Raw genomic sequence first — 22,569 nt, forward strand, 5'->3', positions numbered from 1 at the left:
CACTGCTCAGGCATGCAATTCTTAATTGACAAGAGGATAACGATGCAGTCCAACTTGATAAAAAGAAAACAAGTACAAAAAATAGAGAATTTTGCCGAAAATGATCTTAACAACCACGACCGAAATTCATATTTTTATTATTGAATATTTCTTAATATATTCTACATTTTAAAGAGATTTATAAAATTACTGACTTTTATAAGATAGGAAAATTGAAATTCTAAATCAAAAAAATAAAAAATAACATAAAATCCAAAACTAAATTATAAATCTAAAAATAAAAAAAAATGACAAAATAGCTCAAACAAAATCCAACTTCGGCAGGATACAAAGAGCCAATTCCCTGTAAAAAATGGATCTTTAGAACCCCTTGACCAAATTTAAAAGAGATTTAATATTTAGTTTGAAAATTATGAGTTTTTTTTTATTAAACTATTGGTTAGTTTTTTCTATTTTTTTTTTTTTTTTTTTTATTAAGTTTTGGGCTTTAGCCCATTTCTATTGCAGAGGTGAATTGTATTGTATTTTGGCTTCATCGAAAAAACCAAAAAAAGAGGCTAAATAGCACTACAATATATCAACTATGGATCTCTACCTATGTGTGGAGCTGTGCCTCCATTTCCTCATTGGCAGAGAGAAATTTTAAGGAGTATTGTTAAACTGTTAAATTTGTGTTTTTATAAATTATCAATCCTATAAATCTCATAACACTAGACAAGTTATATGGATATTAACTTCAAGATATATGAGAATAATCAAAGTATACGCAAACTAACTCGAAAACCTATAATAATAATAATAATAATAATAATAAATAAATAAATAAATAAAAAGATGGGTACAAAAGGCACATAAATCCCTATGGAAGCATTTTGTTGATTCAAGTAAGGAGATGGAAGCAATACCCTCCTACAGCTTTACATCCGAAAATGTAAATATAGTAATTTGTTACTATTTACAATTACATTTTGTTTTATTGCATTAGCAAATTAGTGAGATAGCAGCGTTAACATTTTCTGACATATTCAACTTGGGTTTTGATGATAAAAGAAAAAACAAAAAGAAAAGGAATTATTTTAAAATAAAAAACATTAAAAAAAAAGGGGCCGTTCATTTGGGCGGCTCGTAGCCCAAACAGATTGCCCTTTGCAGACAATTTAGGCTGGTAGTTTAAATGGGCTGCACCTCGCATTTATTTTTCTTTTACACGTCTCAGTATACTTCTCTGAGTTACGAGAACTTAGAATACGGTGGTCTCAATGGTCCATGCACGCTAAGTTTTAATGACATATTTTTTTATGGATTTTTTTGTAAGTAAGAACTTTTACGCAAGCTGCAAATTTTCTAGCCAAGGGTCCAATCATGAATCAATTTTTATACAGTCAGCTCCGTTTTTCGATGAATATTTCTAGCTGACATATTAGTAACATTCACTAATTATTTCACTAAAAATGACTAAATATTATTTTCAAGAGTGTATAAAGAATGTTTTTACCAATCAATTTTTATTCAATATTGAAGTGGATTAACATGATAAAAATCTATAAATAAATTAATTGAGTCATGAACAAGATAATTGATAATTTTCTTATTTTTCTTTTATAATTACTAGGTTAAGTATTTGAAAAATCTTTTGTTCCACGACAGACTTATTTTTTAGGAATACTCAAGCCCAAATACAAATCCAAATCTTGGCCCAGTTTTGTAGCCCGTGAAAAGCCCATTTTCTATTTAAAGCTTTTAATTTCATGACTTTATTAGTGCTTTTTTTATGTCTATTAAATTTTTTTTTATGACTTCATAAAATTAAAATACAAAAGTGAGCTTGAGAAATTAGGGTTGAAATTGGACTAATAGTTGAATATGACTAGCAAAATTGAGTTTGAGAAATTTATGTCATAATCAAGGGTTGAATTGATGAAGAAATTGTTTGGGTTGAAGCAGTCATTGAGATAGTGGTATAAAATGTTTGTTACTTTTATGCTTGAACATTGTTACTTTAGAAGTGACTATGATAATTGTGTATTTTAGAAAGTTTTCAGATGATTCATATGTGTATTTGTTATCTATTGATGACATGTTTATTGCCTATAAGAATATGTTTGATATCAACAATTTAAAGGATTAATTAAGTGGTGAGTTTGAGATAAAAAATTTGGGTGCAACTAAGAAGATTTTGGGTGCAAAGATATTCATAAATTGTAGAGCTAGCAAGTTATACTTGTTATGAAGGAAGTATCTTGAGAAAGCACTTGAGCTTTTTGGTATGTAAATCTACAAGCCAATGAATAGCTCACTTGTAGCCTATTTTAAGTTATCTTCAAGTTTGTCACAAAAAAACTAAGGAACAAAATAAGCATCTATTAGGTGTTTTATTTGCTAGTGTAGTTGAAAACATTATATAAGTTATGGTTTGCACTCTTTCAAATAGTTCACGGTTATTAGTGTGGTCAACAAGTTTATAGAAATGAAGGTTGAGTATGTGACATTGATAAAAACAATGAAATAAGTTTTATGGCTAAGAGGTTTGGTTGGTAACCTTGGTTTGTTATATGAGTTTATTGTTATAGATTGTGATAGCTACAATGTCATTCATCTAGCAAAGAACCAGATGTACCAATAAAAGACTAAACATATTGATGACATGTGTCACTTTACTCTAAATATCATATCTTAGGATGTTGTATAAGTAAAAAAGATTTTTACAATTAAGAACCCTGCAAATATGTTAACAAAATCAAACTATGTAGTCAAGTTCAAGCATTGCTTGGACTTGATTAGTTTGTGTAGTGCTTGAGATATGCTTGATAAAGGTGATAAAAAAAGAGTTTAAGTTTTGTAAGTTGGCTCAATTGAAGTCGAGGTGAAGATTTGTTGGATTTGTCTTAAATTATGGACCTAAGTGAGGAAAAAAAAAAAAACTCATGTCCTTGGTTCATAAATAAAAAATCTAAAATTATCATATTTTAGTAGTAAAAGGTATTTTTTGAGTATCTTTATTTTCTACATTTTGATGGCAAGAGAAGAGAGTAAATGTAAGTTTTGAATTATTTTAGAATTTTAGATAAGAGATCAATTTTGTGTGATATTTTGTTATTTTTTACTTTTTTATTGTAAATTTTCCTGATTATCTTGCTCGTGAAGAAGGCATAAGTTACCGTATTATATAAAATCTATGTGTAATCATATTTAATTGATTGTGTTTATTTTTTTTTATATTTATGTAAGTTTGAGATTTTAACATTGTTTTCAAAATACATATCCTCTGCAGAAAAACTTCATTAATCCAACCAGTGACTTATGATCCTGAATAAATTAATCTGAAAAATCACAAATTTATGAGCCATTTCGTGTTGCACGATTGCGTATTTTGTTAATCAAATTTCTTTACTACGCATCTAGCCGATAATTAAGAGCAATTTTCATAATGGATATGCCAGGATCGAACTGAGTAAAGAATGGTCTTCAATGAAGATGAAAAAAATTTTACATCTATAATTCGAATAAAAGAGAAGAAATTTTCTCTATCAATTTGGACAAATTTTCAACCTTACTCTGAGTCCATCCAGTCCTAGCAGCACATGAGCTGAAATGCTGAAATGTTATTGCTCACACCTACTATAGGAGAAAATGGGATACATCTATGGAAAAGGCCCCATCTAAGGAGCTTAGAATGTAGCAGTACAAGCCATACTACCCCCTGTATTGGAACTTAGAAAATAGTATTTTAAGCCATACTAAACAGGATTAAAGATAGACCATATGTAAGAGTTTTTGGTTGTGTAATAATTTATTCTTGGTCAAGGGTCAGGCATGCAAATTTTCAATTAATAAGGCGAAAGGTATTCTGAGTGATTATTCCAGTTATTGTCTTTTCCCACCATCAGTGCAACTTTAACGGTCCCATTGCTCATAGTTTTAAGCCAATTTCTTTGCTTCTGCTCGGAACTTTCTTTGTAATTTTCAACACTCTAACCAAATTAAAGCTTGTGCCTAGAGGCTACTATCGACAATGAAATGCCCTTGCAATTTTTGACTCGTCTTAATCCCAGCCCCTTTTTTTGGGCTAAATTTCGTAAACGTGCTCAAAATGTTCAGGATGACAAGCTCAGATGCACGTTTAGTCATGTTTTTATTTATCATGTCGTTTACAGTTCTCTCTACCCAGACTGGTCCAGACGTCCATCTTAAAACATTTTGCTCCAATAATGCATTGAACTACACTCGCAACAGTGCATTTGAGAACAACCTCAAGATTGTCCTAAAGAGATTGCCTTCCATCACTTCATTAACAGGCTTTAACTACACCTTTTTTGGAGAAGCCTCTGCCGAGGTCTACGGCCAAGCACTTTGCAGAGGTGATGTCAGCTCAAGTGCTTGTCGGACTTGTGTGGAGAAAGCAAGCAAGCAAATCTTTAATGATTGCATAAGTCGCGGAGAAGCAATCATATGGTATGAACTTTGCCAAGTTCACTACTCATTTCAGAATATGACTTCCTTGTCTGTCTATGCAGGGAAGTATCTAGACCGTGATTCTAAGGAGAAATCTGTATCAGATCAGGTTCATTTTTTAAAATTTTCGAAGTACTTAATGACTAACCTGTCAAATGAGGCCGCTTTCAATCCTTTCAACATGTTTGCAACTGGGAAAATCAACTTTTCCAGGAGCAAAACCATATTTGCTCATGTACAGTACACTAGGGATATCAGACCACACGAGTGTTTGAAATGCTTGAAGTCTGCTATAACTGATTTGGAAGGATGCTGTTCTTCACGGAAAGGTGGAATGGTTCTTAGTAGGAATTGTAATGTGAGATTTGAGTTGTACCAATTCTACAATGTCTCAAAGCACTTGTCGTCCCCAACTTCTAGAGGTAAGCAAACAGAATTTTTACTTGGAGCAAGCTAGTAAACTGTAAAAGAGAATTATGTCTGTCATCAATTTCTGTAAGTGAGCATCGTATTTCTACTGTGTACTTTTGAAGATTAAATGTCGTTTGAGGGCAATTGGAACTACATACAGTTTTTATCTTTGGAAAACAGGAAGAAAATGGAAGGCGGGGAAGGTTGCATGTGTTGTCTTTATTCCTATAACGGTGCTTGCAATTGTCATAGGATCTTGCATTGTCTTCCTAAGACACAAAAGAAGAAAAGAAACAGGTAACGTAAATAGTGATCAGCAGTTTTTGTAAAGGCCAAATTGACATCAGAATTATTATACGATGGTTTTAAATCTCTTATTCTTTGGCAGACGTGGAAAGAAGTCACCTAGCATTATTACAGGAATTGGCAAACCCAAGAGGCGTCACAATAACAGAAGAAGGCCAGTTCGTAAGTTCTGAGGACCTACCTTTCATGGACTTGGATACTATAGAAGCAGCTACAAGAAACTTCTCCGATTCAAATAAGCTTGGAAAAGGTGGGTTTGGCGCTGTTTATAAGGTAAGTTGTAAAGTGGCCTTGTCGCCATGATCTACTGAAATTCAGCCCTCTGTACCAACAATTAGCTCCACTCTACTATAAGGTTACACAAACCATTCTTTATTCAGTTTTACGATGCTTAAATGTTTCTTCAATGGACAAAATTTCTGCTTTTTTTTTTTTTTTTTTTTATGTTTTCTCAGGGCGTGTTAACAGATGGAAAGGAAATAGCTGTTAAAAGGTTGTCACGAAATTCATGGCAAGGATTAGCGGAGTTCAAGAATGAAATCATACTAACTGCAAAGTTACAACACCGAAACCTTGTGAAGCTATTAGGGTGTGGCATAGAAGGAGAGGAAAAACTGCTCATATATGAGTTCATGCCTAACAAAAGCCTTGATGTCTTTATCTTTGGTCTGTTCCATTCATTTCTTTTGCCTTTAAATTCTTGAATTTTAAATTGTCAATAGGTTGAAGTTTCTTCTAATTCTACTTTCAGACGAGGCAAGACGAGAACAGCTTGATTGGGAGACGTGCTACAGCATAATTAGTGGCATTGCTAGAGGACTTCTTTATCTTCATGAGGATTCCCGGCTTAGAATCATTCACAGGGATCTGAAAACTAGCAATGTGCTACTGGACCATGAAATGACTGCCAGGATTTCCGATTTTGGCATGGCCAGAATTTTTGGTGAAAACCAGAACAATGCTAACACCAGAAGAGTAGCAGGAACATTGTAAGCCCTCTATTCCTACCGTCAATTGTTTTTTTCATGTTTGTTGACAGTTTAGGTCCTAAAATCCTATAACTTATGGGAATTTTTACTCGTGAAACAGCGGATATATGGCTCCTGAATACGCAATGGAGGGACTATTTTCAGCGAAATCGGATGTCTTCAGCTTTGGTGTCATACTGCTAGAGATCCTAAGTGGGAGACGAAGTAGTGGCTCTTACCTTACACAACGTGGCCAGACACTCTTGACATATGTGTGTATCATACATGACTGCAATCAAAATTTCCCTTCAATTAATTTTCAACCTATCAATAAAAAAATTGATGCTTTAAAACTATAAGTAGTTAGCGTTATGAATATTTTTTTTAATGCAAATTGACAATTTGACAGGCATGGAGATTGTGGAATGAAGGGAGAGAAATGGAATTTGCAGATCCTCTGTTGATGGGAAGGAGCCCAGAAATAGAAATTGTGACGTTCATGCACATTGGGCTGTTATGTGTGCAGGAAGATCCAGCAGACAGGCCCACAATGTCATTTGTGGTTTCAGCATTGGGAAGTGAACCAATAGCTCTTCCTCTACCCAAAAAGCCTGCATATTCTCTAGGCTAAGTGATTCCCATTGACAAGTTATCATCGTCAGATCCTTCAGTGAATCAAATGACAATTTCTGGCATCTCACCGTGGTGAATGTTAATTAGATTGCCACTATGATTTTTGAGTGTGTGGAGAAAGCCTAGTAAATGTGAATGTTAGTATATGTTACAATAATAATAAAAATATAGATAAAGATAAAGATAATAGCATTCTAGCGTTTGAGTATTTGGAAAAATAATATGTCTCTAAGAGTTTGATATAATATGAATAAATCTAAGCTTATATTATGTAAGCTTGCTTTATCCTAAATTATATTGCCTCCTTCCAATTGGATACTTCATTACAGCTCCGATGGGATTGTTATTCTTACACGTGATATAGGAAAAAGAAAATCAGAAAAGCAGTGAAATTCATTACCATGAACTGATACTTTTAATCCTCTCTCAAGGGTTGGGCTTTTGTCGGAGTTTCGAATATTTTTGTAGCTCTAATAGTACACCTATGAATCAATGGTCATGAAGCCCGTTTATTTACTTCACATGGGCTTATTTCCTCAAATCAATTTTTTTCCTCTTTTTTTATTTTTTTTTCTTTTTATGGATTATGAAATATGTTTTCTTATTTATTATAATAAAAATTAAATGGTGGAGAGAATTACTATAAATCAAGAGGTATTTTAGTAGTTTCACTTTTAATTTTTTATCCTTTCTTTTCGTGAAAAGTGTTTTTAGCTTTTTTCTTTCTTTCTTAACTAATAAATGGTGCCTGTACTATTAAAAAAATATGTTTATCAGATTAAAATAATGTGGCTTTGACATGTTGCAAATATATAAGCATGATTTTTTTTTTCCTCATCTAAAATGGTATAAGTCTTGAACTAGTTTTTATCATAGGGACATGTATATTAGCTCCCAAGTAAATCCACACCATCCATATGAGCCTTCAAGAATATTAATCTCAAAAATCATAACAATAAATGGTTTTTTTTGGTAAAATTAGTTTGTGCAACGTAGCCACGTTTTTGGAAAGATAAGTTCTAGCACCATGCCCAGGATTTCCACAAACAAAACAATCATAATTAGTTTTATCATAATAGTGGTTGCCATTATTTGATGGTGGTTTAAGATGTGGTACATTATTTCTTGCTTGGCTAGAGCGAAAATGATTTTCATAAGGTTTTTTCTTAAAATACTTTTTCTCTGTCCTAAATTTTTCATGGGCTTTTTACATGTGAGATGGGTTTTCATGAGAAGTGATCTTGGTACCTTTTAAACTATTGAGTTTAATGAATTTGTCTTGGTTCCTTGCTTCTTCTTCTACTTTTAGATGGTTAATAAGATCTTCAATTAAGAGCTCCATAATTGTTTCTATCTCAAATCTTTAGCAAAGTCTTTTCAAAATTTAGGCAATTTATAGATGATGGATGCAACTTGCATTTTTTCATATACTAGGATGCCTTCATTACAGATCTCATAAGCTATCATTTGGAATTCATAAACTTGATCAACCATGGGCTTTTCTTCATTCATTTTGAACATGAAAGATACTTTTTAGAGCCAGCTGCAATAAATTTCCATACTTATCCATATATTTAAAATTGAAAAAAAAATAAACAAATCAAACTCATGGCATTATTACTTAGATTTCAAGCAAAAAAAAATAAAAAAAATCAGAAACCAAACATTAGTACACTTTAACACTACACTTTTTGATATCATGAATGAACAATTGCTAGGGGTTAGTTTCAAAACATGAAATGAAATAATAGTTGCTCTATAAAAAGCTAAAAATAGATGAAAAAGATAAATAATCAATTAAAGTTTTTTTTTCCCAAAACTATAACTAAGAGTTTTGCCCAAATTCACTTTCCAGTAATTTTGTCCTCAATTTCGCATACTATATCGATAGCTTTTCACCGTGTACACCCAAATGCACCATAGAAAACTTGCAAAAGATAAAAAAAATGATTGATTTTCTTAGAATTTTTTAAAAATGTTTAAAATATTTTTAAATCAAAATTCAATTATGGTTTTAAATGTGAAAATTCATAGTGCTGTAAATCAAAGTTTCTGATAAGTGTGGATGAGGTGCCGTCATGAGTGAATTATTGGTGGTGAAGCTTAAGATAAGCAATCCTCATTGGGTAAAAGATAGTGAAGGCATTAAAGTGACATCAAATCAAGGTAGTGATAGTCTCGAGAAAACAAAGTGAGTGGATTGTGTCATTAATTCAATATAAATGTTTCAGAGTTCATAAACTTATTTTATGGTCAATAAAGTAAAACTAATATTACACAACACAGTGATTAACATCAATACATCTTCATAAAGCCATTTAATTACATAATTCTCAATGCTTTTTCCCCCTCAAGAAAGAAATTGAATATTAATACGAGTGATCAAGCTAACGAAATCTTTAATCTCAAAAATAACAATAATTCCTACACTCAACTAATCTCTAATATCAAATTGCTTCCATGACTTTATGACTTTATTTAGTAGGCATGTGTATAATGAGGTGTAATACCCAATGTCATTATTATATATATAAGTTTAGCATTTGAATGTATTTAGACTCACTATTCTAGTCCATGAAAGGCAACAAAAATAGAAGTAGAACAGCTAAACTTATACCAACCTTTAGGTTTCAAAAGATTGAGGATGTATGAAAATGATTGTGTAGACACTTCCTAGTCTTTATATGTTGCAGACGGATAATAGTCATAGTTTAAGGATATGGAAAAAAATTACCTCCCAAATATTATGCCCATGGTGTGTTTCTCTCGGTAGTTATGCATTTTAGTGGGTCTTCGGCTTAAAGCTAGTGGGTCTTCGGCTTAAAGCTCCTGGTTACTCAGGTAGACTTACTACATCTAGAATATTAACCTAGCCCATTGATAGAAGAATAACATTAAAATCGAAGCTCCTATTGAAATTATTGTGCGATAGACAATTCACTCTGGATATATATATATATATATTTAACTTATTAAAATCATCCAAAAATATCTAAAAATATCAATCTTTTTTTTTCTAGGCGAAAAAGATTTAAAAAACATAGATTTTAACGCAAAAAATAACACTAAAAAAATAAATAATGAATTAGTTTGAAAAAAATTTTAGGATCGGAGTCCAAACAACAATTTAGATGCTTTATGATCATAAAAACAATTCTTGAGGATTCTCTATTTCCAACCTGGATGTCCATCTTTAACAAGACCAGTGTGAAGAAGATAACCCCTAAATTCAAAAACCAATCTAAAGATTCCACGAAAAAAAAAAAATCGCCCTCTAAAAGATGTGAATTATTAAATAATTACTAATTACTGAAGTCTATTTAGACATCATCAAAAAGACAAACAACTTCCCAACGTGAAAAACATAAACCCAACGAATAATTAATCATATACGCACAACGTGATGATCATAGATAACCTTATCCCACGCCAAAGCAGTTTAAAATTCAAATTAGAAAAATCAACGTTGCATAATGTGCTCCAACATCACAAAATGAACCATCATTGACCGGTAATTGTAAGTATATATATTAAACTCTATTAAAAAAAACCGGTGGTTCAGGATATTTGTTGGATCGGGTTGATTTGATACTAAAAAGCCGGTGACTCAGAATATTATTAGAAATTTCTTCATGTTTTGAAAAATGAAACATCAACACTCAAATAACTTGGGTCGTTGTCTGAATCACACTTCGGGCCGATCTGAAAACTATAGTTGCAACTTGCAAGTGTCTATTCTCTCTCGTAGAAGAAAAAAACAGGGTATAGAAATTTCAAGGAAACCAGAACAACACGGCAATGGAGACCACGATGATGACGTCCCTGTTGACCAGTATTATCCGTGACGCGGTATGAGGAGAGACGTGTGGCCTTCAGCACGTCTGCTGCCATCCAAGTATCTATCGCCAATTTCTCCAGCAATTTTCGAGAAATTTGACCCTTCAACGTCTTCTACAATACAATAAATGTGCCATCACTGTTTTCATTGACTTCAGTCTGCATTTTGGCTAAAGCTTTTCCCACTCCATGTCCACTTAACCTCTTATCTGATAAAATATAACTTTGATATTTCCCATATGCGATCTGCAAGCAAGAGAACTTGATCACCGAAACAATGGACTCTCTCAAATTCTCCACAGTCCTACTCTCCTTGCTGAGCCTTGCTATTATCACTCAAGCACAGGATCCCACTTTCCTATATAATAATTGCCCAAACACAACCACCTTCACAAGGAACAGCACTTACCAGGCTAATTTAAATCTCCTCCTATCTTCACTTTCATCAAACGCAACCCGCAACAACATCAATGGATTCTACAACGTCTCTGCAGGACAGGATCCTGATGCAGTCTATGGCATGTTTCTTTGCCGTGGTGATGTTAGCAACAGTGTTTGTCGAAATTGTGTCAATTTTGCTGCCAAAGACGTCCTCGAAAAGTGCCCAATTGAGAAAGTAGCTATGATATGGTATGATGAGTGTGAATTGCGGTACTCAAATAGAAACATCTTCTCTACTGTGGACCAAGACTTTACCCTATTCATGATGAGTCCAAACAATGTTACAGTCCAACCTGATCGTTTTAACCAGCTTGTAGCAACCACCATAAATGATATAGCTGCTCGGGCTGCATCTGCTCCTTCAGGTGCTAAGAAGTTTGCAGTTCAACAAATGAACTATACTGGGATCCAGAAATTATACACTCTTGTGCAGTGTACACCAGATCTATCCACTCCAGATTGTAGCCGTTGTCTTGAGGGAGCTATTTCAAAATTAGGCAATTGCTGTAATAGAAAGCAAGGAGGAAGGGTCATATTTCCAAGTTGTTATTTTCGGTATGAACTTTATGAATTTTATAATGCAACGGCAGCAGCTGAGGCTGCACCGCCACCTCCTCCTGTGGCTCTATCTCCTCCTCCAGCTTCAGGTCCAGAGACAATAAGAAAAGGTAAAGTCGATAATGCCCTTTTCAATTGTCTTGTCGTTATATGAGCTTCAAAGTCATTATCATAACAGTAGAAACTTTTATGGTGTCCATATATGAACCGCTACATATTAATTGCTTAGAGAGAGAGATAATAAGGTAGAGAAAATTTATATGAAAACTGCTATTTAGTAATAAGAATTTAAATACCATAAAAATTTTCCATAAAACGTGGGGCATTTTTTAACCGCTAGAAGATTATTGTATGTCACATATATTAAAACTTTAATTAATTGAAAAAAAAAATTAATTTTATAATCAATTAAAAAAATATTATTTTCTTTCAATTTATAAAAGTTAAAATTTCTAATCCTGTGCATAAATTGCTTCTATTGATAAAGTCAGACAAGGTTGTTGGTGATACTTGAAATCTTATTAATTATAATTAAAAGTGGGATGCTTTCAAGATTTTGAGGTTAAGAATTTATTCAAAACATGAGTACTATAACATATAATATTTAAATATTTAAAATTAATAGTAGATAAATGAAAAATTAATATAAAAAAAACTCTTGATTAAGTTGACAAAATTCCAATTAATACCTATTATATTATAGATGTTTTTTATTGGTTTATTAAAATAAAATAAAAAAGTATTCTTTATGAGTTATTTTCCCTTACTTTCATCTTTTCTGTTATTCCAGTTTTGAACACAACGAAAGAAAAAATTAGTTTTTTTAAGTTAGTTTATGCTTAATGTTGAATTGCATCAAAACTAAGTATTAATATTTTTTAATCTTAGGAGAAATATGCATCTATCGTTTTGAACCAATAGGAGAGGAAAACTTATCTTAAATGGCAAACGGTACAACTCATGCATGCGATTACTATTTTTCTTTTGTTTTATTGTTTAACAAGAAGTAAAATGCATGTTTATATTGTTTAATTGTTTAATATTTTTTTAGTTTTCATGTTAGTTTAATATCTTATATTATTTTGTATGCATACCAATTTTATTTTTGTAGGATGTATTTTGATGTTTAATCTAATATTTAGATTTAATTATTAATTAAATTAAATTTAAATAAATTCAAAATTATTTATCTTTGAAAAATTAAATTAAAATTTAGTTGAATTTGATTCTTAAAATCTTAAGACAAAATTTTGAAGTTCAATTATTTTAAAATTTTGATTTAATTTATAATTTATATAGAATTTAATTCAAGTTATTTTTAACTCTTCAAAATCAACAAGGAATGGTTTCATAGCTTCTGGTACATTCAAATTCTGCTCCTGCTTGGTTTCATGTGCTTCCTTCATCTTTGTTATCTTTCTCGGAGTACTTCTCAACCACATTCATGGCTCATTCAAGGAATGGTATTACTTCGAATACCTGAATCAATAGTTATGGTTCTCTAACGGAGCAAAATGCATTGCCCTTTCAAATTATCTTTTATAAACTCATTAGCTAGACATTTTATGTCAGATTTAAAATGGAAAAAAGGTGAAATAATTAACAAGGAAAGATATTGATGATGCATGGATGTCAAAGGGTTACAAAAGGTTTAGTTACTTTTTTAAAAGTTGCTTCTCACTTTAGGTTATCATAGTGCGGTAGGCAAATAGCTTTTTGACCAGAAAAATGCTGTTGATTTTTAGAAATAATATATTCTCCTTTGTTCCTTCAAAAAATATTTCTTCACATATTATGTCGTTGATCCTGACTTCGTCGCTTTTTGAATATGCTTGTATATGAATGTTAAAAGCAGTGTGAAATTGCTGTGCGTTTTTTAACGATATATATTTCTTTATGCAGGAAAAGGCGGTGTCTCAACAGTTTTAATTATAGCCATTTTGATCCCAGTTACTGTTGCTCTTGTGCTTTTCTGCCTGGGTTTCTGTTTCTTGAGTAGAAGGGCGAAGAGGAATAAATATTATGCGCAGGAAAATGATGGTAAAAACTTTGAGAATCATTTCCCCCCCTTCTAAATGCAATGTCTTTCTCTGTTTTGCACAGTTTCAGAATACCCAATTGATATCTGCTTGGCTGTGCAGTTGGAAATGAGATTACAAACGTGGAGTCATTACAATTCGATTTGAGTTCAATACAAGAAGCCACAAACCATTTCTCCGCTGATAACAAGTTAGGTGAAGGTGGATTTGGTGAGGTTTACAAGGTAAGCAAGCGATTTATAATGCATTTAAAGTTTGAAGAACCCAAAAGATCTTGCATTAGAATTTAAGAAATTTTGCGGTAGTGCTTGTTTAACAATCTTTTCAAGTGCATTCTCAGGGAACACTTCCTAATGGACAAGCAATAGCTGTGAAGAGGCTATCGAAAGGCTCAGGACAAGGTGCAGCGGAATTTAAGAATGAGGTTGTCTTGGTAGCTAAGCTTCAACACAGGAATTTAGTGAGGTTGTTTGGATTTTGTTTGGAAGGAGATGAAAAAATTCTTGTCTATGAATTTGTGCCAAACAAAAGCCTCGACTACTTTTTATTTGGTATGGACTTTCTAATTAAACGCTCATCAATTGCCCTTTGATACAAGGAATGCATAAATGCTTGTTCGTTCATTAGTTCTTCTAAATCAGGAGTACTTGCATTTGAACATAATCCTCTATGCTCTGACTGAAATTTTTTTATTTTCATGAATTTGTAGACCCAGAGAAGCAAGGGCTACTGGATTGGTCTAAACGATACAAAATAATAGGAGGAATTGCTCGAGGAATTCTTTATCTACACGAGGACTCTAGGCTAAGAATTATACATCGTGACCTTAAAGCTAGTAATATTTTGCTTGATGGAGATATGAACGCCAAAGTTTCAGATTTCGGCATGGCTAGGATTTTCGGAGTTGATCAAACTCAAGGATGTACCAACAGAATTGTTGGAACATAGTAAGTAAAGATCTAATTCCTATAGAATTGTTGACATAATAGTTTCATTTCTTTTTTCCTTTTCTTTTCTAAACATGTCGATCCGTTTCGGTTTTGTAGTGGTTATATGTCTCCAGAATATGCAATGCATGGGCAGTTCTCCGTCAAGTCTGATGCTTATAGCTTTGGTGTCTTAATTCTTGAAATTATATCTGGAAAGAAGAACAGTTCTTTCTATCAAACGGGCGGTGCTGCAGACCTTGCGAGCTATGTGAGTGAAGTTTTCTTCCACAACACCACTAATTCCAGACCAGGGATGATAACCTGGAAAAAAAGAAGAAGAAGCATTAGGTTATCGAAACTATTAACCCCTCAATTTTTTTCAGGCATGGAAACATTGGAGAGCTGGGACACCATTGGAAGTGATGGATCCAACTCTGGCGGATACGTATTCAAGAAATGAGGTAATTAGATGCATCCACATCGGATTGTTATGTGTTCAGGAAGATCCAGCTTCCAGACCCACAATGGCATCAGTTGTTCTCATGCTCAATAGTTACTCGATTACCTTACCATTACCTCAAGAGCCTGCATTTTTTCTCCATAGTAGAACAGATCAAGGGTCAATTCCAAGCAAGGAGTTTTTTGCAGATAAATCTAAGAGCAATTCTGTGCCATATTCTGGCGATGAAGGTTCAATTACTGAAGTATATCCTCGATAAGGAGAGAATGTGCATTTTCTCCAAAAAAAAGCAATGGAAAATATACAAGGTTAGCTTTTTAGTATAAAACACTTCGAATTTGGGAGTTTCATATCATGGAGTTCCAATCATGATTAGTGAGTTTGCTTAAAACTAGCTAGTGCTTGATGTATATTGTAAATAAGCCTCAACTCCAAAGTTGTTAAATGTGCTTGAGCTAGAATAGTATTAGGATAGTAATCTCCAAGGAATCATTGTGCACCCCAACTCACACACAAGTGTGCAATCTCTAGTCCATCTCGAGGTGGCGGGCTCTCTCTAGTGGTTTAACACTCAGAAGTGGTTACTTACTCATAGATAGCATCCAAGAGTGTGTCTGTGACATAAAAAAAAGTGTAATAAATTTTTACATCAAACTCTACAGTTCAAAGTTTTTGATGTTATTCAGATTAGTACCATATATTTGGTCTCGTGCATTGATAGATGAGTTTTGATCTTTGATCTTCACTAGGTTTCATGTTTGTGACACGTTTGATCCCATCCAACTACACAGTATTTTAGGAACAAACTATGTATATTTTGATGAGCAAATATGGTATTGTAGAACCAGAGACATTAACGTTCAAATAGATGAATCCATAAGAGATTTGTTACTTATGGTATTATATAATTCGCATCAACATTATAATATCTTTTTTAAGTGAAGTATGTGTTAGAAGTGACAAAAATACTTTATATTAATAATATAATACAAAACCCTCGTCAATTCTAACAACTCACTATACTTTTTGAAAAATATCAAATTGATATTTTCTTTTGATTTTGATATATTTATGATAAAAATAAAATAAAAAATATTATTTTATTATATTTCAATAGAAAAATATTTATTAAAAAATATGACACACTGTAATACAAAACATACACTTACAAAATAGGAAATGACCTCTCTTTTGTACTTGTTTATATTGGTTTCTCACACCAATTTATCGAAAAATCTAGAATTTTAAATTCTTAAAATACATAGAAAAAGATCTAGAAAGTAGGAGAAAAAATAATCCTGGATCGAGAGATATTTCTAGAGAAATCATGCCAGTAATCATTTCAACTCTCCCTCTCAATGAATACTCTAATTAAACATTGATCTAGCAATATTCATGTTTAGTCTTCTTCTGATCTCTTCAGATTTTGTGATGACTAGTCATTTTGGTGAATAAATTTGCAACATGGTTTTCAATGTCGATGTGATGTATCTCGAGTTGTCTTTGTACATTTTTGTTCCAAATAAAGTGATAAATGTATTTCTATATATTTGATTATTGCATGAAACACTAAGTTTCTTTTTTAAGCATATAAAAGATTTGATTGTCACAAGGACTAGCATAATAACTTTATAAAAAAATTATTATAAAGACTTGAGTCAATTTGAGTTAAGATATAAAAATTATGACTCGATGCATGAGACTGAAATAACCTTATAAAAAATAAATCAAAATAAATTATGAAGCACAATCCACAACTAATCTAACATTATATTGAATTATAAAAATAAAAAATAATTTAAAAAAATTACTTGAATCAACCTGTTAAATTCGTGACTTTGATTATATGACTGAAATAGTCTCATAGAATGGAAAAAAAAAATCATGAAGATTAGTTTTCAATCAATAAAATTTTGAAGGATAAAACTAGAAAAAATCAATTAAAAAAAATTAAGTCAATATGGTTAACTTGTTAAATTCATGACAAGGAATTATGAGGTTGGGATAACTTCATAAAAAAATTTAAAATAAATTATTAATTTTAATTTTCAATAAACTAAATGTTGTAGGATGAAAATAATTATTTTTAAAAAATATATAAATAAAAAACATTATTAAAATAAATAGTGATTTGTGAGGTGATTGTCTTTTTTTATTATTATTTTGTTAAATTATAAATCATAAGTACATGAGGGGTGTTCATAGTCTAGTTCGAGTCAAAAAAATTCAACCAAACTGGAATATGATATTTCCTGATTAATATGATCTAGATTGAACCATGAACCAATTTGATATAACTAGATCGGTTTTTTGTCATGAAAAAACAGTAAAACTAGAAACCTATAAAATGAACTTGTTTTTGGTTATTTGAATTGGCCTATATTTAGTTGGGCTTCAACAAATTTTTATCTAGTTTTTTTTATAGGTTTTTTAATTATTTTTTAGGTTTTTTTTTTAGTAAAACCAAACTCGTTGATAAATAAATCTCACAAAATCCAATTTAACATTATCAAATTTGCTTTTTTTTTTTTGAGCCTTTTGTTTTTCTAGACAAAAAGAAATTGTAGCATTGCTTTTAGTTTCATATTCCAATTCGAGCAAACCAAGAAGACAAAAGGTGGTCTTTGTTAATAACGGGATTTTTAAGAAAAGGAAAAGGTTTGATCAAAACTAATTAACCTGTAGCATTTAATTAAAAATTAGCCAATCCAAATGAGTTTAGATGGTCCATTTTCACATGTCCAGAACGCCCGAATTGGATCACATTAATCAAGTGAAGAAGTCAACTTTCCATGGTGATTGCATTCATTTCTTCCCGTGATGTTACTTTCAAGAGTCTGTTAACCTAACTTGAAGGAAAAGTTGTTAGTAATTGCCACAATAAAACCTTACATGTGAACTGATATTTTGGTATTGACAAAAGAATAATAATGACTCCCTCGAATCTACGGTAACATTGGAAAGGAATTAGTCCAAACTTCTCTCTATCAACATCACTTTTTTCCCTTTTTATTTTCCACAACTAAGATATATATATATATATATATTGAAGATTTATTTTTTAAAATATTTTTTGTATAAAAATATATTAAAATAATATTTTTTTTACTTTTTGAAATTTAATTTTAACATCACTGTATTAAAACAATATGAAAATATATAAAAAAAATTATTATTTTTTTAAATTTTAAAATATAAAAATAAAACAGAATATTTATTATTTTTTTGAATTGAAGAGAATTATACATAAAAGCTAAAAGATATGAGGAAATTATTGTTTATCCACAGCCATTGCACTGTGTATTACTTTTTCTTTTCTTTTTTGCATTTTGTTTCACTTTTTTTTCCACTCACAGTGTATTACTTTTCCTTTTCTTTTCTTTTTTGTTTCTTCTACAATATTTTCCTTTCTGTTTTTTTTTCTAAAATTATCTTTGTTAATTGTACTTTTTAAATATTGAGCTGATTAAAAATTTTACTTTGTAATTTTTTTTCCTTTAAAATATTGTGGATTGCTTTAGTGTTTTTTCACATGTTTTTTTCTATTTGATTTTTTTAAATTATATTTGTCGATTTTATTTTTTTAATATTGAGGTGATAGAGAATTTAGTTTTGTAAGATTTTTTCTTTAAAACATTGTTGACTACTATAGTGTGTTTCTTCATATGGTTTTGTTTTTTTTTGTTTTTATGATTTTCTCCAAAATTATCTTTTCTTATTTTATTTTTTAATATTGAGCTGGTTAAGATTACAATTACAATATGTGAATATATTAATTTGAATTAAATTAAAAATATTAATTGATTTTAATTATTTTTTATTGACCCAATCTCCGTGGGTCTGGCTACCCAGGCAAACCCAATGCTTTTGGGCCTCATTGTATTTTATTGAAAAACATAGTTTGGTTAAAAATAAATAAAGTATATTATTTATTGGATCCTATCTTTTTTTCTACATAAAAACTACAGTATTTGAAAAGTAAAAATTCGTTGTTTTTATTGTTCATGTTAATTGTATTGTTTAGCGAACAATTCAATTAACATGAACAGTGCATTATGATGCACTGTTCATGTGAACAAGAGAATTGCACTGTTCACTTAAAAAATAGTGAACAGTGCAATTCTCTTGCATTGCGTGGGCTTTATATATATATATATATATATATATATATATATATATAGTGTGTTAATTTTTTTAATTTTTTTTTTAAAAACTAGTTTAGAATGAATTTTATATATAATAATATTTAATCTAATTTTATTACACACTAAACAATTATGAAAATTGTAATTCTTGTCGGATGTATTTCGTACGTAATGGAATTATAGATGATTTTATGGAATAATAAAAAATATTTTATATAAAATATGATTTATTTCATGATATAATAGCAATAATTAAATCCATAATATTTAAATTAAAAATTATCAATATTAATATATATATTTTTTAATTATTTTATAACCTCAATTTTAAAAGCATTCTTAACCAAACACATTAAACTAATTTTTATTCAACCTTAATTTCAACCACAGTTTTAACCAAACACCTATTTTTTCAAACCAACCTCAACTAAAAATACTTTTTATAAAATAACTTTTTTCAAACGACAATCACAACAGCTGCCGCAATACCAAGCACACTCTTCAATGAACACCTAAACATTGGAATTAGTCCAATTTATGTGAATAGTAGTGCATGATTTTGGTTGGACCAGATCTGGTATAAAATTAAATGTATTAAAGTGGATTCGACATAGTAAAAAAGAAAATTAAATTTTTTTATTTTTAATTGTGTTTTATTGATGACATAACATTTACATAATTTAATTATAATTTTAATTTTATTCGTGATTATATTTTAGCTTATATTGTTGCGTGATTAAAATGAATTCTTTTTTTAATTATATTTACTGTTAGAAGAATTAATTTTTCTCTCCATTTTTTCCCCCTGCAAGAAACCAAGATGAATTCTTCTTTTAATTAAAAACATGGTAGATAAATTGCCCAGATTCAATCTCTAACCGTGCTTGTAAAATAAATTAGCAGAAAATCTTATATTACTTTCTCAGCTTTTAATAAGATAATATGAATGAATTTCGTGTCCTTCCTATATTAACCACAAAATGCTGAAAAATAATAAAGTTCTATGTCCCAATTTTTTTTTTTTTTTTAATGACGTGCTTAAAAAAAATCTAATAATCTAATAAATCTAAGGAACCAAACTCTAATGTTAGTCCTTTCCAATCAACAATCAAATCCAGTTGCTTATGAACAGTCAGGCAGCTGCACAATTGAAAAGAGATTTCGGTAACCATGAAATCCTTTACAGAGTCTCTCCGTTAATAAAAGTTATGGTCTTTGTATTTACCCGTTATTCCAAAAAAAAAAAGAAAAAAAAAAAAAGCAAGCTTGCAAGAAGTCAGTCAACTTTACAACCAAGTCAATGACATACGACAAGCCAAAAAGGAGTCCCATATTTACTGTTCTGACACTTCAGTTATTGGTATTGATTGATATGTATTTTGTTTGAATTTTTTTTTTAATTTTATCTTTTAAAATTTGATTTAATTTAATTTTTATATTAATTTTTATTTTTATTTTTATAATTGTTATTTATTTTTCTCTTGTCATTTTTTTAAGTGAAATTTTTTATCTATTAAATTTGGTTCTTATTTTTTTTTATTATTACTTATTTTATTTGAAATAATTTATAAAATTGTAATTATTATTATTTTAATTTCATCATCTTTTAATCTTTTTATTTTTTAGATTTGATCTCCACTATTTTGATTATTATTTATTTTATTTGAGATAATTTATGAAATTAGATTTTTTTCAATTTCATTCTCATTCAACTTTTTAATTTGTAAGATTTGTTACTCATTATTTTAATAAACTTGAAAAAAATAAAATATTAATAAGTTATTTTCCAGCTTATTTTCCATAACATAACCAAATACTAGAAAGTGTTTTCTAACTTATTTTTCATGACACCACCATAAAAAAATAATTCACTTTCTAGGAATTCATTTTCCAAGAAAATCATTTTTCAAAACAAAATTATTTTCGAGCAAACAAACGAGGCTCAAGTCAATAAATATTTTTCTAGTTGGCTGATTTTGAGTTAAAGCTATATTATTTATTTATTTATTTATTATGTCCCTTTACAATATGCAGCTTGTTTTTATTTTGGAATGTGTTTTGTAGGGTTTTTTATGCCTACTTTAACTAATTAAACTTTGAATTTGTTATGTAATTGTTCTTAATTTGATAAAATGAGTTTTTGATTTTTTTTGAGTCTTTTTTGTAATGAAAACTATAAATCAATTGTATTAATAGTTAAACTTCCATAATAATACCTCAATGTGATATTATTATAAAAGTGTAACTATTGTACGCGAAATCTTCTAAATGATTGGATAAGAAGGATGAGTACCCTTATTGTCGTACATACTTGGAAAAAAAATTGTGTTTGAAAACTTATGCTTAATAAATCTTTGTTGCAGGATCTTTGTGTATCGGCGCGCCAAGAAGTTAGGTTGTAGGCAAACTTCAGAATTCAAAACTTTTGTTGTACATGTAATTAATTTTGTAAACTAAACTACAAGCTCTTTTTATTATCTTTTTTTTTTAATGACATTGTTCTATTTATGTTTGCATTTATATAATGAAATTCTTAAGTAAAAATATTATTATGCAAGTCGATATATATATATATATATATATATATATATCTTCGCATAAATTCTCATGGTATGTATAAATCAAATAATCATGTTTTATACTAGATATCAATTTCAATTCAAATAAAATAAAATGCATATATAGGTAGTAAAAGAATTTAATTAGAGAGTTAGTAAGGTAACATAGCATGTGCATCATAAAAAAAAAAAAAAAAAAAGCTTAAGATATGTGTTTATATTTTTCGTTCTCTTTCCATGTAATTCAAGTTAATAGGTATATGAGATTGAATATATTTTCTTTCTTAACATCTATTTATATTTAAGTTCTTGTTAAATGGACATGATGAAATTATCGAAAATTGAAATATGTATACATAAATAGATGTATACATATGTATACATCTATTTATATTTTCTTTCTTAACATCTATTTATATTTAAGTTCTTGTTAAATGAACATGATGAAATTATCGAAAATTGAAATATGTATACATAAGTTTGGGATTGATTTATGGTTGAAATGATATGGAATAAAGTGTAAGAAAAATGGATTATGTCATTATAATGATTGTGAAATGGATGAGATAGCCGATAACTTAATATGTCCACTTATAAAGGAAACTTTGTCAAATTTTCAATAGAATTACTTATAAATAAAGGAGTATGATTATATGTATAAATAAACACAAAAACAATTGTCATGATTATGTGACGGCATAGATGAAGTTATAGGTGCCAACATACCTTGGTTCATAATTGATGTCCAAGCTTGGTATCCCATGTTACCAAGAAATTTTTTGACAGAAGTCATCTTCTCTTGTAGTGATAAAATATGGACATCTCTTTCTTT

The 22,569-nt window shown here is 30.0% G+C and overlaps 2 protein-coding genes across 2 annotated transcripts; both read left to right on the plus strand.

Moving 5' to 3' along the window:
• Positions 1 to 3,979: 3,979 nt before the first annotated feature.
• LOC118063394 (cysteine-rich receptor-like protein kinase 25) lies at positions 3,980 to 6,953 on the plus strand. The gene is made up of 7 exons (XM_035077410.2): positions 3,980 to 4,874; positions 5,044 to 5,160; positions 5,252 to 5,442; positions 5,625 to 5,835; positions 5,921 to 6,158; positions 6,259 to 6,409; positions 6,547 to 6,953. The coding sequence occupies exons 1-7, from the start codon at positions 4,091 to 4,093 to the stop codon at positions 6,766 to 6,768; spliced, it is 1,914 nt and encodes a 637-aa protein (XP_034933301.1). The 5' UTR covers positions 3,980 to 4,090; the 3' UTR covers positions 6,769 to 6,953.
• Positions 6,954 to 10,708: 3,755 nt separating this feature from the next.
• On the plus strand, positions 10,709 to 15,754 carry LOC118063393 (cysteine-rich receptor-like protein kinase 10). The gene is made up of 7 exons (XM_035077409.2): positions 10,709 to 11,716; positions 13,509 to 13,646; positions 13,748 to 13,869; positions 13,986 to 14,196; positions 14,355 to 14,592; positions 14,692 to 14,842; positions 14,958 to 15,754. Exons 1-7 carry the CDS (start codon positions 10,885 to 10,887, stop codon positions 15,291 to 15,293), a joined length of 2,028 nt encoding a protein of 675 aa, XP_034933300.1. The 5' UTR covers positions 10,709 to 10,884; the 3' UTR covers positions 15,294 to 15,754.
• The last annotated feature ends 6,815 nt before the right edge of the window (positions 15,755 to 22,569 follow it).

Source organism: Populus alba, chromosome 11 (assembly GCF_005239225.2).
Source record: "Populus alba chromosome 11, ASM523922v2, whole genome shotgun sequence".
Classification (NCBI taxonomy): Eukaryota; Viridiplantae; Streptophyta; class Magnoliopsida; order Malpighiales; family Salicaceae; genus Populus; species Populus alba.

What these genes read in the sequence shown, in the direction of transcription:
- LOC118063394 (XM_035077410.2), top strand. Translation starts at nt 4,091, where the DNA reads ATGTTCAGGATGACAAGCTCAGATGCACGTTTAGTCATGTTTTTATTT. An exon ending in GTCGTCCCCAACTTCTAGAG is followed by an intron (nt 4,875 to 5,043) that starts GTAAGCAAACAG and finishes TTTGGAAAACAG; the next exon opens with GAAGAAAATGGAAGGCGGGG. An exon ending in CAAAAGAAGAAAAGAAACAG is followed by an intron (nt 5,161 to 5,251) that starts GTAACGTAAATA and finishes ATTCTTTGGCAG; the next exon opens with ACGTGGAAAGAAGTCACCTA.
- LOC118063393 (XM_035077409.2), top strand. Translation starts at nt 10,885, where the DNA reads ATGGACTCTCTCAAATTCTCCACAGTCCTACTCTCCTTGCTGAGCCTT. An exon ending in AACAGAATTGTTGGAACATA is followed by an intron (nt 14,593 to 14,691) that starts GTAAGTAAAGAT and finishes TCGGTTTTGTAG; the next exon opens with TGGTTATATGTCTCCAGAAT. An exon ending in CTGCAGACCTTGCGAGCTAT is followed by an intron (nt 14,843 to 14,957) that starts GTGAGTGAAGTT and finishes AATTTTTTTCAG; the next exon opens with GCATGGAAACATTGGAGAGC.